Source organism: Brassica rapa, chromosome A07, assembly GCF_000309985.2.
Source record: "Brassica rapa cultivar Chiifu-401-42 chromosome A07, CAAS_Brap_v3.01, whole genome shotgun sequence".
NCBI classification, from domain to species: Eukaryota; Viridiplantae; Streptophyta; class Magnoliopsida; order Brassicales; family Brassicaceae; genus Brassica; species Brassica rapa.
Window position 1 is genome coordinate 24110013 of NC_024801.2, and position 15608 is coordinate 24125620.

At 29.3% G+C, this 15608-nt stretch overlaps 1 protein-coding gene, 1 long non-coding RNA gene and 1 other non-coding gene across 3 annotated transcripts; 2 read left to right on the plus strand and 1 right to left on the minus strand.

Moving 5' to 3' along the window:
* The first annotated feature begins 70 nt into the window (after positions 1 to 70).
* Positions 71 to 4528, plus strand: LOC117126455. The gene is made up of 2 exons (XR_004449038.1): positions 71 to 153; positions 240 to 4528. It is a non-coding gene; the product is annotated as an uncharacterized LOC117126455 (long non-coding RNA).
* Positions 4529 to 12124: 7596 nt separating this feature from the next.
* LOC103831288 (protein IDA) lies at positions 12125 to 15380 on the minus strand. The gene has a single exon (XM_033274395.1). It carries the CDS (start codon positions 14264 to 14266, stop codon positions 14036 to 14038), a length of 231 nt encoding a protein of 76 aa, XP_033130286.1. The 5' UTR covers positions 14267 to 15380; the 3' UTR covers positions 12125 to 14035.
* Positions 13290 to 13361, plus strand: TRNAP-AGG. The gene has a single exon. It is a non-coding gene; the product is annotated as a tRNA-Pro (tRNA).
* Positions 15381 to 15608: the final 228 nt, after the last annotated feature.

The window sequence follows — 15608 nt, forward strand, 5'->3', positions numbered from 1 at the left end:
ACTTGTGCTTTAAGGGAGGTAAATCTTGTCTCATGTAGGGACCCTAGATTCTTGCCGGAATATATATTCACCGCCGCCGGAGCTTCTTGCACCTCTCTCACCACCTCAAGATGTTTCATCTATGAGTGAAGCTTGTAACGAACTATATAAAAGGTAAGTGTAATTGGGTATTGTAAATTGGATAACCTGAAATAGTAAGTGGATTGTAATTTAGTAATATTTTTTGTGGAAAACAAAAGGAAGGAGATAGCTGAAATGGACCAAAAGGAAGTTAGGTGCCGAGAGACTCAAAAGGTTAACTCAGATTGGACCAGCTCGATTTCCACTACATTTCTTTCGAATGGTAATGAGATTTTGAAAACATATAAATCTTAAAGAATCAGAAAAAGAAGAAGAAGAACGACCAATCAAATTATGATTTCATAGTTTCATATTGCAATTGCGGATACTGCCAAACCATGTTACAGGAATCAATTGGTGTAAGTGTTTTCCAATCAAAACATGGATTAATGTTCTTTATAATCCACTTCATGAAATACAAATTAAAATGAAATTGAAAAAGTGCATATGCATATAGAAATCATTTGTATACTAAATTTCTTTCGTCTATTGCAAAGTTATAACTGGCGGCGATATGTCTCAGCATTAGTTTGAATTGTAATTTCAGTAGCAAAATTGAAAAAAAAAAAAAGAAAGAAAGAAAGTGTGATCTATAGCAGCTTCATCTAAAAACATAATGAAATTGGTTGAGATATTACTAAAACAATATATAATAATACTTTTAACAAATCCAGTTTCTATTAAAAATAAAAATTAGACACATAACCAAGGACGAATTGGTCTAGTGGTTAAAAAACTCGTGAACTTTCTATTAAAATCTTAAAAATTACATTTTCATGTTTATTAGGGATGTTTTACTACTCAAAAGAAAATTAAACCATATGGTATGCACGCTTTAGAGGATATATGGATCAATCAGTTCCTATGTTTCCTAGTCATTGAATTTTTTATTAAAACATGTATGCTATAACATCTATACAGTTAGCTGACTGTATTTTGCATAACTAGACAAATTCCATCTTGTAATATTATAAAGCATATAATTTTGCATTCTAGTGTCCATAGTGGGAAAATGTAATCAAAGTACTGTATGAAGTTATATACAAACATTATGAGACTTCAAAGTGTTCACTGAGGGAACATATATTAATATAGTTTTTGTTTCTTTCCATTCTCCTATAATCATGCATTGCAATCTACACATCAGTTTAGATGCCATATTTTCATATTATAGTCATTTGTGTTCGGTGGTTAATTAAGAAAAAATTGTGAAATTTTCTATCTGATATTTAGAAGAAATTATTACAAAGCACAGGATGCTCATGAAGCTTTATGCACGCGGTTTCTAAGTACGTTTTTGAGAAACCATTCGAATGGATGGCAATGAAAGTGGATCCATAATGTGCACAAACATATTCTATTCTCTGTACTACTGCTAATAATTTCTATGTACTACTCTAATAATAATAGCAAATATTTTGCGGATAATAAGAAACTATAATTCAAAGTATTGTCTCCTAAAGGATTTTCGGAAAATAAATAAATATATATATCACTACTAATGAGTAATGCCTCTTACCTTCTGCCTAATTGGTTACATATTTATTTATTTAATAAGAGAACATAGGGTCAATAAAAGGAAAAATACAATGAAGGCAGCAGCATACGGCGGCCTTCCAATTACAGAAAGTCCATAATTCATGGAACATTGCTTTTCCTTAGGGGTGGGCAAAAAAACCGAACCGAACCGATCGAACTGAACCGACCGAACCGAAATTGATTCGAACCAAACCAAAGTCTATTTCAAATCATTCGGTTGAAGATTTTTCCAACCCGAACGGTTCAGTTCAGTTCAGTTTAAACCGAACCGAACCGATAAACCGAAGTGTTTTATAGTTATTTAAATTAAAAATATTAGTAATATATATTAAAATCCTAAGATTAAACCCACGTAATTTCCTTTTGCACGAAGAAAATCCTAATATAATTTGATTTCCATGACACTAATATAATTTGTTATACGGTTTCATGCTTTTGTGTAACCATTATTGTATTTCTCTCAAAGACATGTTCTGTTTTCAATTTTTGTTAGTGAAAAGAACAATATGGAATCATGGGTGTAGAGTTATAGTAAAAATATAGATAAATACTCGTATAGTATATGTATAACATATACTAATTATTGATTCGTTGCAGCTTTTTTTGATGATATCACATGGAAGATGATTCATTACATGTTTTTTTTAATTCTTAATGCTATAAGAGACAAAAATTGTTTTTTCTTTCTTTTTATTTAGTTAATTTTAGTTTGATTGAATTCTTATAAAGTTATAAACTATATTTGTAACTTTTTAAAAGGTTTTTATTTTGGTTTTATATTGAATTTAATTTACATACTTAATTTTTTATTATGACCAACACAATTATTTCATGACAACCATACATTTATATATTAAAACATGATTTCTTGTACAATAAATAAACTAAGAGAAATCCGATTAAACTGAACCGAATCGAATATGAACCAAACCGAATATAAACCGAACCGAACATAACCGAACCGAAATCGATCCAAACCAAACTAACTATGGTTTACTTCAGCTGGAAAAATTCTAGAACCGAACTAACCAAATCGAACCGAACTCGAACCGAACCGATAAAATAACCGAAGTGCCCACTTTTCCTAATGAAAAGGATACAACTATAAGGGTTTAATTGGTGACCAAATTGAATGAAAACAATTACGGTAAATTCTTTGTTTCTCAGATTTTGTATCAGTTGTGTTGTAATTTGACATTGCAGATTCCATTCTTTTTTTTTTAATTCTTCATGGATGAATGAAATTATAAAAAAAAAATTTCTCTTCAATTCTAGTGAGGAACAAAATAAAAAAGAATTAATTTTCTTATTTTTTCAATTTTTTCAAATGAATTTTTATTCATTATTTTGTTCATTTTTTTTCATTTATCTAGTAGTCACCAATCCAAGTCTAATTTAAATATAAGCAAAATGTTTAAACGGGGTAAAAAGTTGAAAGTCCCGCCAAAGAACTCGACAAAAACTCATGATATTTGATAAAATTTCAACCGATTATACCATAACAAACTGTTTTCATGTATTATTACTTAAAAACTTTGAAATAGTGAACTATGATAACACAAACTGATGTTTTAGAACTATTTTCTCAAATAGAAGGTACTATTTATTTTTTACTATCAAGTGGTTTAAACCTTAATTTTCTCATTCGAACTAGTAAACCTAAATCTATACACTAGTATAGTTTTATTACATAATTAAAGGTTCTATAAATTAATAAACAAAATTTTAATATAAAATCTGATTCCAAGTTGGCCAATGTAAGATATGTTAAGATAATAAAATAGTAAATTAGAAAAACTAAAAAAACTTAAGTAAATATATGATCCTATTAAAATTATAAATTAATAGTTACTAGATATACATAATTTATTATTATTAAAATTATAAATTAATAATTACTACATATACATAATTTATTATATAAAGTTTATTTAAATGTAAAAAATACTATTATGTTATTTATTTTTTCAAAATAAAATTCATCCTTTGTATAGAATTTTTATGATATGTTAAAATTGTATTTTCTGGCTCTTTTAAAACTTAAAACTTTGATAATTTATAATACTAATCGCCTGCAAAACATATCCTAAAAATTATTTTTCTCATTTTTTCATTTTTTTGTTCTGTGAATAATGTATATGTTTGATTTTTTTTTAATTTATGCCATAGTGTCAATTAATTAATTTATTTTCGTTAGAATTTATACCATTATTTTTTGGTTGACGTGGTTTTAGAAAACTATCAGGTAAAATAATATATAATCAGGAATATAATTTTCAACGGAAATTTGATATTTTTATTTGGTTTTATATTTTTAATGTTTGGCTATTATTACATTTTAACGTTAGTATTTAAAACATTTTGGTTTTAGAATAACTCATGATAATTAGAAGATATGAACTTGTTTAACATGATACGAATTGTTTTATTTATATAATTAATAAACTATTAAATTATTTTTGACATGTTGTGAAATCGGACTTATTGGGTGATCCAATAATTAAAAGCTTGTTTGGTTCACTATCTATTTCAATTTTCATAACATTGTCGAAAGGAACTGGTCATTTTCCCCGAACATGACAGGTCGGGATCTGAATCGATAACTATTGAATCAAATGTTTCCATGAGAAAATACGGTTGAAAACATTTTGTAGGCTAATAAAACAAAATCTAAGTGGTTTAGTATGACAATTAAATTTTAAAACCAATGAGACAAGAGGATGGTGATGGTCTGAATCGGACCGCATTTAGTTTTTTTTTTCTTTTTGAAAGCAGGCCGCATTTTATTGTGTTCCTCTTACTGATCGTCGCAATTGCTTCCACGTTTTTTGTCCAGCTTCACATATTTTATTTCAACTCTCACTTTTTACAAATATACTAAAATAGTTAGATTCAGACATTTAACATAAACTCTTGTCTTTTTTTTTTCATGGACTTATATGAGTTGTTTCATACGGTCCTCAAGATTAACATTTAAAATTACATTTTCGCCTTTAAAAACATGCAAAGTCCTTATCATATATATGAGTGTATATATATATATATATATATATATTTAAATTAGGGCAAATCTCCAAAATAGCACATTTCCAAGTTTATATCACAAAAATAGCACTAATGACCAAAATAGCATTTTATCTTTTGAAAAATTTAAATTTTTTTATTTTTCAAAATTTGAAATCTTATCTCCAAAACCTCACTTCTCAACTCTAAATCCTAAAACCTAAATTCTAAACCCTAAACCCTAAATTATAAACCCTAAACTCCACCCCTAAAGTGCTATTTTTGTGACTTTTGTCTTTAAGTGCTAGTTTGGGAACAAAAACTTAATTTAGTGTTATTTTGGTCTTTTTCTCTTTAAATTATGTCAAAGTTGGTCCACCCTTCTTCAAAATCAGAGGGTAGATGATCAACCGGCCAAATATTTATGCTGCCACTGAAGTTTCTACGTAAACAATAAATAGCATTTTACATGAGAAACAAGATAATGAGACCTTGAACACGATATTGTAAAACCCTCGACATCGCTCACCTGTTCTCCCATTCTTGATACTGTCTGCTAATGAGACGTCTAACCAGAGCTAGCTAGGGTTCAATGGTTTTGGCGAGATTACTATAAATTACATATTGGATTTAAATTTGTACTCAAAGAAGAATCCAACCAAGCGCTAGGCGTTATCTAAAGGATATAAGGTATATATAAATATTAAATTTATATAGTGGTGACATGTAACTTAGTGAATCTATGAGTTAGGTTAATCAAATCTTAGAACTCTAATTCATATGAGAACTTTAGCTAAACCTAAGAAAATCCATTTTGTAAGAATAAGATACCAACCTTCAATAGTACACTTTCTTTGATGTCGTAAGGAAAAGGTAGGCCCCAACTGTAGGCTGTAGACTATATCGGTACGTTGAGTCTCTTTCTATAAATATACCCTATCCCGCCTTGGTCTTCAATTATTTTTTTATTTTGCTTCTGAAGCATTGCATGAGTAAATTTCAGATCAGACAATTTTATTTCGTTAATTAGATTTCAAAAAATATTTAAATGAGAAACGATGAGCTAGTTGTATAGTTCACCATTTTTATATATTGTTTACCATTTTTAGTAAAAATAAATAAGCATACACACACATATATATCAAATCAATAGTTCAAGCTATTTGGAACTGTTGACAAGTGTACATAAAAAAATCATGTCTTATAAAGAAGATATAGAGACAAAACACATATAATTTTTTCCCTTTGTTTCTTTTCTCTTGATTTAAGTTGTTGTTTCTTTTCTCAAATAAGTTGCTAGCAACATTGTAAAAAATTTTACCAAAAAAAACATTGTAAAATTTTCAGAAAATGGTATAAATCTTAACATTTTACCAAAAAAAAACTAAATTCTTCAAAAATCATTCTAAAATAAATGATTTTGCAAAGATAATATATAGTTATATACCATAGCTTGTGTTTAGAAATAAAAATAAGAAAATAATGTGTTGAGTAGTGATTAATTAAGGATGTTTTCCTTGGTAAAGGTGGAGAGTTTGTTTGAGTTAAAGAGCATAGTGTTTGTTCGTAAATACATTTGCTCTCTTTGTTAAGCCTAAATAAATAAGCTCTTTGTCAAAAAAAAAGGCTAAATAAGTTAACTTTTAAAAATACAAGGATGATTTTTAACCCGAAAGGCGTAAGCATACGCCATTGGCATAGTGTAGAGAATATATACTTATTCAGCAACCTCTCACGAAAGTACGTGTATGTCGCAGTGTCTTTTTGGGTTTTATTTAACTTTTGGAAACGTGCAATTCTACACTACAATTTTTATTTTATTTATAATTACAGCTCAAAAAGAGTAACAATGATGGCTAGGTTAACTACTAAGTATATGTCTTAGCATATGCTTTCAACTTAGGCAACGATGGATTCGGATTCTTACAAGCGGATATATTAAGAATCAGTTATCTTCGAATCGTTAAGAAAAAGGTTGGTTTGGAGGTATTTTATGATGTTGATGTATTTCTACTTGAACTAATTCCATGTGTTTGGACAATTTTCATGATACTATTCATTATGCAATGCATGTATTGTATATAAAGTCTTTGGTCGTTTTACCTGCCAAACATATATACTATACAGATGCATATAATTTTAATTCGTATTTTAAATACATGTATGTAACAACTAATATAAAACAATATTGTCGAATAGTAAAAGACTTCTTGCAATATTAGTTAAATTAGTATATACAATGAGAAGGTTCATGGTTATTATAATCTTAGCTTCAGAAGGTTATAGTGCGACAAAGTTGTGGATCAATAAAGGAAGTTTGATATTATTCTCTTGATGAAGTATCCCTCCTAATTCAGAATTCTTTTAATTGTACTATATTTTAATGTGGAATCATAATTCGTTTTACGTCTGTTTCAGATAACTCAGAAAAGAGGTATATCCACATGAATTATCTCACTCCCTTAGCCTTTTAACAAAGCAACACTTGTTTGGCTCAACTAATTGATTTAAAGAATCGCTGTGGTACGTTCCTCTTGAGACATTACTCTTTTTGGAGCTTAGTTGCTTAAATGAATGAAATCATTTCTTGATAAAAAAAAAATCGTTGTGGAACTCTATACACTATGTCATTCAAAATAGATACAACTATTTGAAATTATTTTGTATTAAAAATAAATATATTTATTATTAAATTAGTACCTCAATAAAAAAATATAATCACGACATGCTTTTCGAATGTATTGAATTAATTATTCTTTGCTATATCGTCAAATATATTATTTAGTTAACAAATTAGTACTATGAAACAATATGTTTCGTCAATTTAGGAGGAAAGAAGTAATGGATTGTGTGTCTTCGAATGTTCTTGATTACAAAGACATGTGAACAATTGCAACAACAAATAAGAATATGTTGATCATAACTTTAATTCCCCTAAACATTTTACAATGAACGTATCAAGAATCTGAATATGTACCTTTGTCATCTTATCTTGTATAATTTATTTAGTTTAGAATACTATATGAGAAGGTAATGCCTTATCTTCTTAGTATAATGCCGAGGATAATTCTATTGTTAAACCTTTTTGCACATCTAGTTTCATACTTGTATTTTTGTCATAAAAATTAATAGAATCCACATACATACATATGCATTTTCCTACAATTATGTTGCTTTTAGGTAATTTAAACTTTGTAAATTTCTTCTTCTTTTTTTGAAATGATATGATATTTAGAACATGATTTTTAGTTTCTGTTAAAATGATTTTTCTATTTTTGAATGAGAATTTTATAGTTTCATATTATTAAAAAGAACATTCTATATTTTTATTAATTAAAAATTAAAGTTCAAATATATGGTCAAAAGGTTTAAAATTTAATACTAAACATCAATACGAACAATAAATTGTATTTACCTCATTTCAGTTTGCTCTCTAAGTTCTTCCTAATCTTCTCTAACGCAAACTTTTTAATCAAATTATAACTATCAAATTTACATTAAAAAAAAACTTCTAAAGATTGAATTCTGTTTGTACAAACAGAGGACTTAATTAATACTGAGCAAATAACCTAAAAACTTACTTAAGAACAAGATGAATGATCAAACTTAGAATTTAGAGTAGAAAAGTAAAAAACAAAAGTTATTAATCGTTTTATTTGTTGATTAGTATATTTTGATTGATTTAGAAATCCATATAGTATTTAAAAATCCAAGTAAAATATGCAAATCCAAAAGTTTTCCCTCGAATTGGAATCTTTGTATTTTTAACTAAAAAATCCAAACAAATCCATTATAAAATCAAATATATTAGTAAATCCGTACGATTTAATAACACTTAATTTGATATAAAATTTATGAATCATTAAACCAATAATACATGATTTTAATACAAATTTGAAAATCACATAACCAATAACACTAGATTTAGTTTAGATTTTCAAATTCATTAAAATACAACAACCAATAACCCCTACTAGATCATTTGAAATAATAAGAACAAAGAATTTTAGGTAAAAACTAAAGTTTAGTGTGATATGGTGAAATTAAAGTCATATGTATTTTTTCTTTGTTTTTATTTTTAATGTTTCTGTTTTTTTTTTTGAAACGCCACTTATATTAAATAGACTGTCCAAATTAGGTGAGAGCCATTACTACAACTGCATCAGCTAAGGCTGATTTTGCAAGGTTATCAGCATCAAGATTTCCCAAACGTGGGATCCAACGAAAAATACAAAACTCAAAAGAGGATAAACAGGAGTGGATGTCTTTTTACTAATGTTTCTGTTTATCCTACATAATTTAGTAACAATTGTATTTACTTTAATATTTTTACAGTTTCCGTTCAAATATTAAATTACCTTTTTACTAATATTTTGAGTTTCTCATAAGGTTCTTAAATTTAAATTTATCATTATTTATCTTATAGTGATCTGAGCTCATTTCCTAAAGTTAACCCATATCTTTTATTTTGATGATATTTTATTGACTTTTCTCTTTTTAATATAAATTAATATCACAATTTTCTGCTGTTTAATTTTTTTTTAAATTGACTTTGGAAACTTAATTTTAATTAATTAAATTACTCATAAAGTTTCATGTAAAATTATTCAAGATATTTAAAATTTATTGTAAAAATATGTAATAGGCAATGAATATACCCTGGATTTCGCAGACTTATCTTCTTTCATATTTCTTAACAAAAGTTTAAATCACAGTTTTTTCGCAGACATGTTCTTTAGTGAACTACATAATTTTATTTTATTTGAACAAACATCCATTATTTATTTCATCGTTTCAGTTAATTTTATCAAATTAAGTGATTTTAACATGTAGGTTGGATCTACAAAATAATTCTTAGAAATTTATTAATCAAACCAATGAGAATATTTACAATAACTCGTACAAATACTGAATTTTCATAAAAAGAGTAATATTGTAATTCATTTGATCTTCAATATTGATCAAACAAATATTTTCACTGAAGTTTTGTATACACTGTTCATCTCTTTGCATATTTAGTATTTTTACTTTAAGAAAAGATGTAGCCAACTCATTTCTTTAGTTTTCTAAAAGCGACCAAAATGTACAGTACACCGACAAATTATTTTTATGTACTGTGTTTACATTAATTTTTACAAAGCTACTTACAAAAGTATTTTATGAAGTAAATTTATAATTAAGAGTTATTATTATAATTTTAATTTATTTTTATAATTAATAGTACTTATTTTAAGTTATATTCTGAATGTTTCTATTTTTAGTTTCATTTTTCATGACTATTTATTTTTGTAATTTACTAATTTTATTTAAATCACATACTTATATTGCGTACAAATTGTGTCGAAAAGAGTATGAGATAACCGGTTCCACAGCAAACGAAAACTCCAATTTGACATAGTCTTAAACACAGAAAATGCCAAATGAACTCCATGATTTAGTTTTTACTTTTTTGGGCAACTGAACTCAATGATTTAAGAGCAGTTATTCAATCAAGGTGAAAGTAGTGCTTAACAGGGTCCTTCACAATCCGTCATTTCATCTTATATATTACTGCTATTTCTCCATTTTGATACGTAATTTTTGATACTTAATTTCAGTTTCCGCTAACTAATTTCTGTAAAATACAATGAATGTGAAAAACCTAAGGAAATCAAATTTTTGTAATGAACACGAAACGAATAACCTAGTCTTTTTTTTTGGTTCAAACAAATAACCTAGTCTAAACCTATAATATCCTACTTACGCATGTATTATCATGTATGATATCTTGGATCCAAAAACATGAGAAATGCTCGAAAGTTGTGTTATAAAAGTTGACTTTTAATAAACACGAAAATAAAAATTGTACCTGCACATGAACCTCTGCAGTGCAGCTTGTTTAATTCCTAACATGACAGTAATGGATGTGCGTACTAACAGTTTGATAAGATTAAAATTGGATAAACTTGGTCATCTACCTTGTAATTATATATAATTTATTTTGGTAAAATTCAATATCATTTAATGTATATCATTTAAATTTTATTTTTAAAAATTAAATAGTCAGTCACTTATAAAATACTAGAGATCAATAAACCGAAATAGCCACACAATCAAATAATATTCCAAGGGAATATGCTCTCTCTAGACATATGCGTAATATATTATTTTCAGATATGAAAAAAGGGCTATGATTAAGTGTTGGACGAAGGAAATAGTAAAAAGCAGCTGAAAACTAGCGATAAAATTAAAGAAGACTAAAGTTACTTTAATCCACAACTTGGTAGTGGATTTCAGAGATTAAAAGGTGTTTCCGAAACCTTATAACTATTGTTTTACTTTTTTGTAACTGGAACCTTGTAACTATTTAACTTTTTTGCATATATTTTATAAAATAACTATTACACAAGTTGTATTTAAATAAATCGATATTTAACTTGCCTTGTTTTGTTATGTCCCTTACATGAATTCCATTATCACACAAAATATGTATTTTAATTAGAATAAGACTATTTTTGGAGTAGAATAAGGGCCTGACTGGTTCAAACGCAGCGGTTGCGGTTGCGGCTGCGGGCGTTTGCGGATGCGGGTGGTTGCAGTTTTTAGCGGTTTTAAGAGATTTGTACGACTGGTTCTGCGGTTAGAAATTGGTGCATTTGCGGGATACTTATGACTGGTTAACTACCAAATACAACAACGGTTAAATAATAAATTAACAATATTTACATTTTATATAATTATAAAAATATCAAAAATCATAATATTATAATAAATATGTAAATTATATTTTAAAGTTATAGTTTTAAATTTTAAAAATTATAGAATATATTTTTATTTAAAATTTTTATAATATTAATTAAAATATAATAGATATATTTTAGTATTTTTATAATTCCATTTTAAAAAATTTATTAAATATTTTTTTTTTATTGATATGGTTTTTAAAAAAAAAGAAAAAAAAATTATCCTTCCGCAACCGCCCGCAACCGCAAACGCTAGCTGGAACTAGCTTTTGATTTTAAGAGGTTCGAAGCGGTTTGAAGCGATTTGTAGCGGTTTGTATGATTGTTTCAAAACGCTGTCAACCGCTACCAACCGCAAAAGCTGCGTTTGCGGGTGGTAGCGGGAAAACCAATCAACCTCTAAGACTTTAAATCTCGCAATATATAACATTAAGAGCATCTCCAACCTCACTCTGTTTTTCACTCTAAAATAGAGTTTAGAGTAAAAAATGCTCTAATGGTACTCTATTTCTCACTATATTATAGAGTAAAAAATAGGTTTACTCCAAATATAGAGTAATTTGTTTTTTTTTTGTTCATCACTCTATTTTCTACTCTAAAATAGAGTACCATTGGAGCAAACTCAAACTCTATTATAGAGTTACTCTATTTTAGAGTAAAAAATAGAGTAAGCCATTGGAGATGGTCTAAGAACACATTATTAGTTTAGAATTCGAAAGCTACAAAAACTATTAATTTCGATACTCTGTTTTTGCACTATTGCAGTTCTTCATTTTGTATTGTTAGTTGTTTTCCCATTATTTTAATAGTTATAGCTCAGGTTTTTTTTTGGCAAATTGTTAAGATTTATACCATTTTGAATTTTTAAATGTTGATTACAATTTACTGGGAGAAAGATAGAAACAAAATCAACAACCAAACTCAAGCGGAGGACCTCAAGGTGGCCTAGAAAGAAAGAAATAGAACAGCAGCAGCCATGGAGAGCTGTTCGGTGAAGGGTATGAGAGCAGGCAGTCGCGGATTTGTCGGTCCAGAACATGGCGGAGAGCATCAATTCTGAGACGCAAGTCTCTCGGCCCATTGTCACCCAGAACAGAGATAAGGGGGCCTAGGTAAGTCCATGTATCAAACCAAAAAGATGCAGATGCGCCATCTCCTAGCACACAACGCATAAAATAGTTTAGCATCGGCCGCAGCGGGAGCATACTTCTAACAGATGGAGAGAATCTGGTTGAATCCGAATCTTGCCAGAAAGGAACCCACAGTGAGCTAGTGTTCGAGAAGTAGTTCCAAGTCCGTTTGAGTAACCTTATGCTAAGACCACCTTTTTGTTTAGGCATGCATACATCTTTCCACGTGACCTTTGAACCGGAAGCTGAGACTGTATTATTCTTCCACAGGAAACCAGCATAGAGCATCAATCTTTTCATAAAACGCCTTACGAAAACAAATACAGCACTCCAGAAATTACCATACCATATATAACTGAAGCAACCATTTTCACTTTCCCAGCAAATAATAGATATTTAACATTCCAAGAATGTAGTTTCCGAATAACCATGTCAATAAAGGCTGAAGAGTAGACATTGTCAGCCGCTTTGGGTTCAGAGGGAGCTGGCGCTGCGTTTTGTGCGGGTAATTCTCTCTCTCTCCCAAATCCTAGTCACGTTTCTGCGAAATTCCAGCTAATCTTTAATTTTTTGAGCAGGCGAGAGCTTCGAAGGATGCGCAGCTAGAGGCAACGGGGGACTATAGATAGAGAAGATGAAGTTCTTGACTGTCACAAACAGAGTGCGAAGGGTACGATTGGATGACTCTTCCCGACGCCTTTGTTCTTGCCGCTTGAGAAAATAGTGAAAAGCGGTTTAATCTTTTGAAGCCTGTTGGTATCAAATACTGTCAGAAGGGCATTTGGTCTAGTGGTATTATTCTCGCTTAGGGTGCGAGAGGTCCCGAGTTCAATTGTCGGAATGCCCCTTTCTTTTCCATTTTTAATATTTTTTTGTTGGTCTCTGTTTTCCTTACTAGGGCTTATTTCTAATAATCATCCAGAGGAAAAATGACCGCTACGCTACATAACATGTTTCTTCTATGTATTGTAGGCTGTATTTATCTCTTATGATTGATTCCACTATACCTTCAAACTCTTAAAGACGTTTGATGTCTATTTATTAAGTATATATATCTTCTTAAGAGAAAGACAAATTTCACAGTACAAGTGTGTTTGTTACACATTTATTATAGTATATCTTAACAACTTTTAGCACGTGTTAACTTATGAGCTTTCGACAAGAGTTGTCCGGTGTCTAATTGATGATCAAATTGTTAACTTCATGAACTTGCGACGTAATTCAAGAACATGCCAAGACTGGCACGAACATGTTCTTGATTAAGCGGATGATGTGTGATGCTGGATGCAGACTGCAACACAAGGCTGACAAGATGAGTTAATTGAATTTCTTGATCTTTATATGACCATCATGAACTTAAACAAACATTAGTTCATAATCATATGAAAAAATCAATAGTATAGATAGACGTGTGAAAGCATATACAAAGGGTATATCCTATGTGTAACTATGCTGTTCTAAACTATAAAACAAAACCGCAAGAAAATACATTGAATAAACAAAAAGATAATATGAAAAAAATCAATGAGGATGAGAGTCAATAAGAGAGTTGTGTCTCTTCGAAGGGGCAGAAGGAGGAATGGGAACGCCTTTGGGCAAGTAACCAGAAATAAGGCTGTCTTTGAACCCTAAGCTCTTCCTATTCTTCATCTCCAATGTGGCTCCAATTCTTGCAGGGGCCACATAAGAAGAGCTACTCGCCGCCAGAAACAGAACCAGACAGAGCAGAACCATCGTACGACACGGAGACATTTGGTAATAAATGTTTATGCTTTTTTTTTAGTTTAACTCGTTCTTCTATTAGTAATGGATGAATGAATAATGTGTAAGTATATGTGTTTATATAATATGCGCGTGTGTGTGGATTTGATGGAAATAAGTGTAGCGGAAATGAGGGGGAAAGAGTGGAACGGTGAGAGAGGAGTGAATCCCACGCTAATGTGAGACTTTGAATTTTCCATATTAATTTAGCATCAAAATTTTAAAATATTGAGTTTTGTTTTGGTCGCCGTCGTCGACTTTTGTTTATTTTATGTATTTTAGAATGTAAAGAGTTCCATTTTATACTTAGGAAATGGGAATCTGGTTTGAGGTGACCGTCGTTTATTTCAAGATTTTACATTTTATTATGCCAAGTTCGTTGACGAGAATATTAAATAGTTATATAGACGTCATTACTGTTTAGCTAGTTTTGTTTTGTTGTTGTAATATTCAAACTCTCAACAGTAATTATCATAAGATGTCGAATACGTGAATAGTAAAGCAAGCTTATCTTTTCGCTTTCGTAAGTATCATAATATCAAACTTGACTTGTGCTTAAACACCAAATATTTCGGGCACAAAAATATATTAAGTTTCTGAAATCTTAATATAAATGCCAAAACGCTAGTATAATGATAATTTTAACTTAGACACTAAAGTGATATGTTATATACCATATTGTAAAAAGACTAGAACAAGTAACAGTTAGTATATATAGGATGATCATGATACGAAAAAAAAAACTTATGTTTAATGAAACGAATGTGTAGAATTAATTAATTACACGTGCTTTTTTTTTTTTTTTTTTTTTTTTTTTTTTAACTGTGCTTTTCAATACAAGTATGAAAAATACTGAAAGTTCATGCAGAAAACACGTTAAAACAATGTATACCAACCTAAATCTTTTGCGTGAGAAGGTATTTTAAGAAAGTAAGACAAAGAAGTTAGTTTGGAGGGTTGACTAGCTTATACACTATTTGATTTGACAGCAGTTTTTATTCCTTTACTCCATTATTGATATGGATATCCACCTGATTCTTCATTTAAATCGGACTTCTTCTTCCTTTGAATAGACTTTTCTCTGTATTTTACAAAATGCCAAACCAAAGTAAAGTTCAAACATACTTCCCACGTTTAGACATGTCGCAGAAAGTCATACAGTCCCTCCTTTGATGAAATACTAACACATCTTTATAATCTTTATGGAATGCTCAAAACCAAACGATAATTTCGAGTGTAATTTCTTATTAAAATAAACCCATCAAATTTGATCATTTTGTAGTTGTTTTTGTTTTTTCACTACATTTGATCGCCTTCTTGTTTGGTGGCGCTG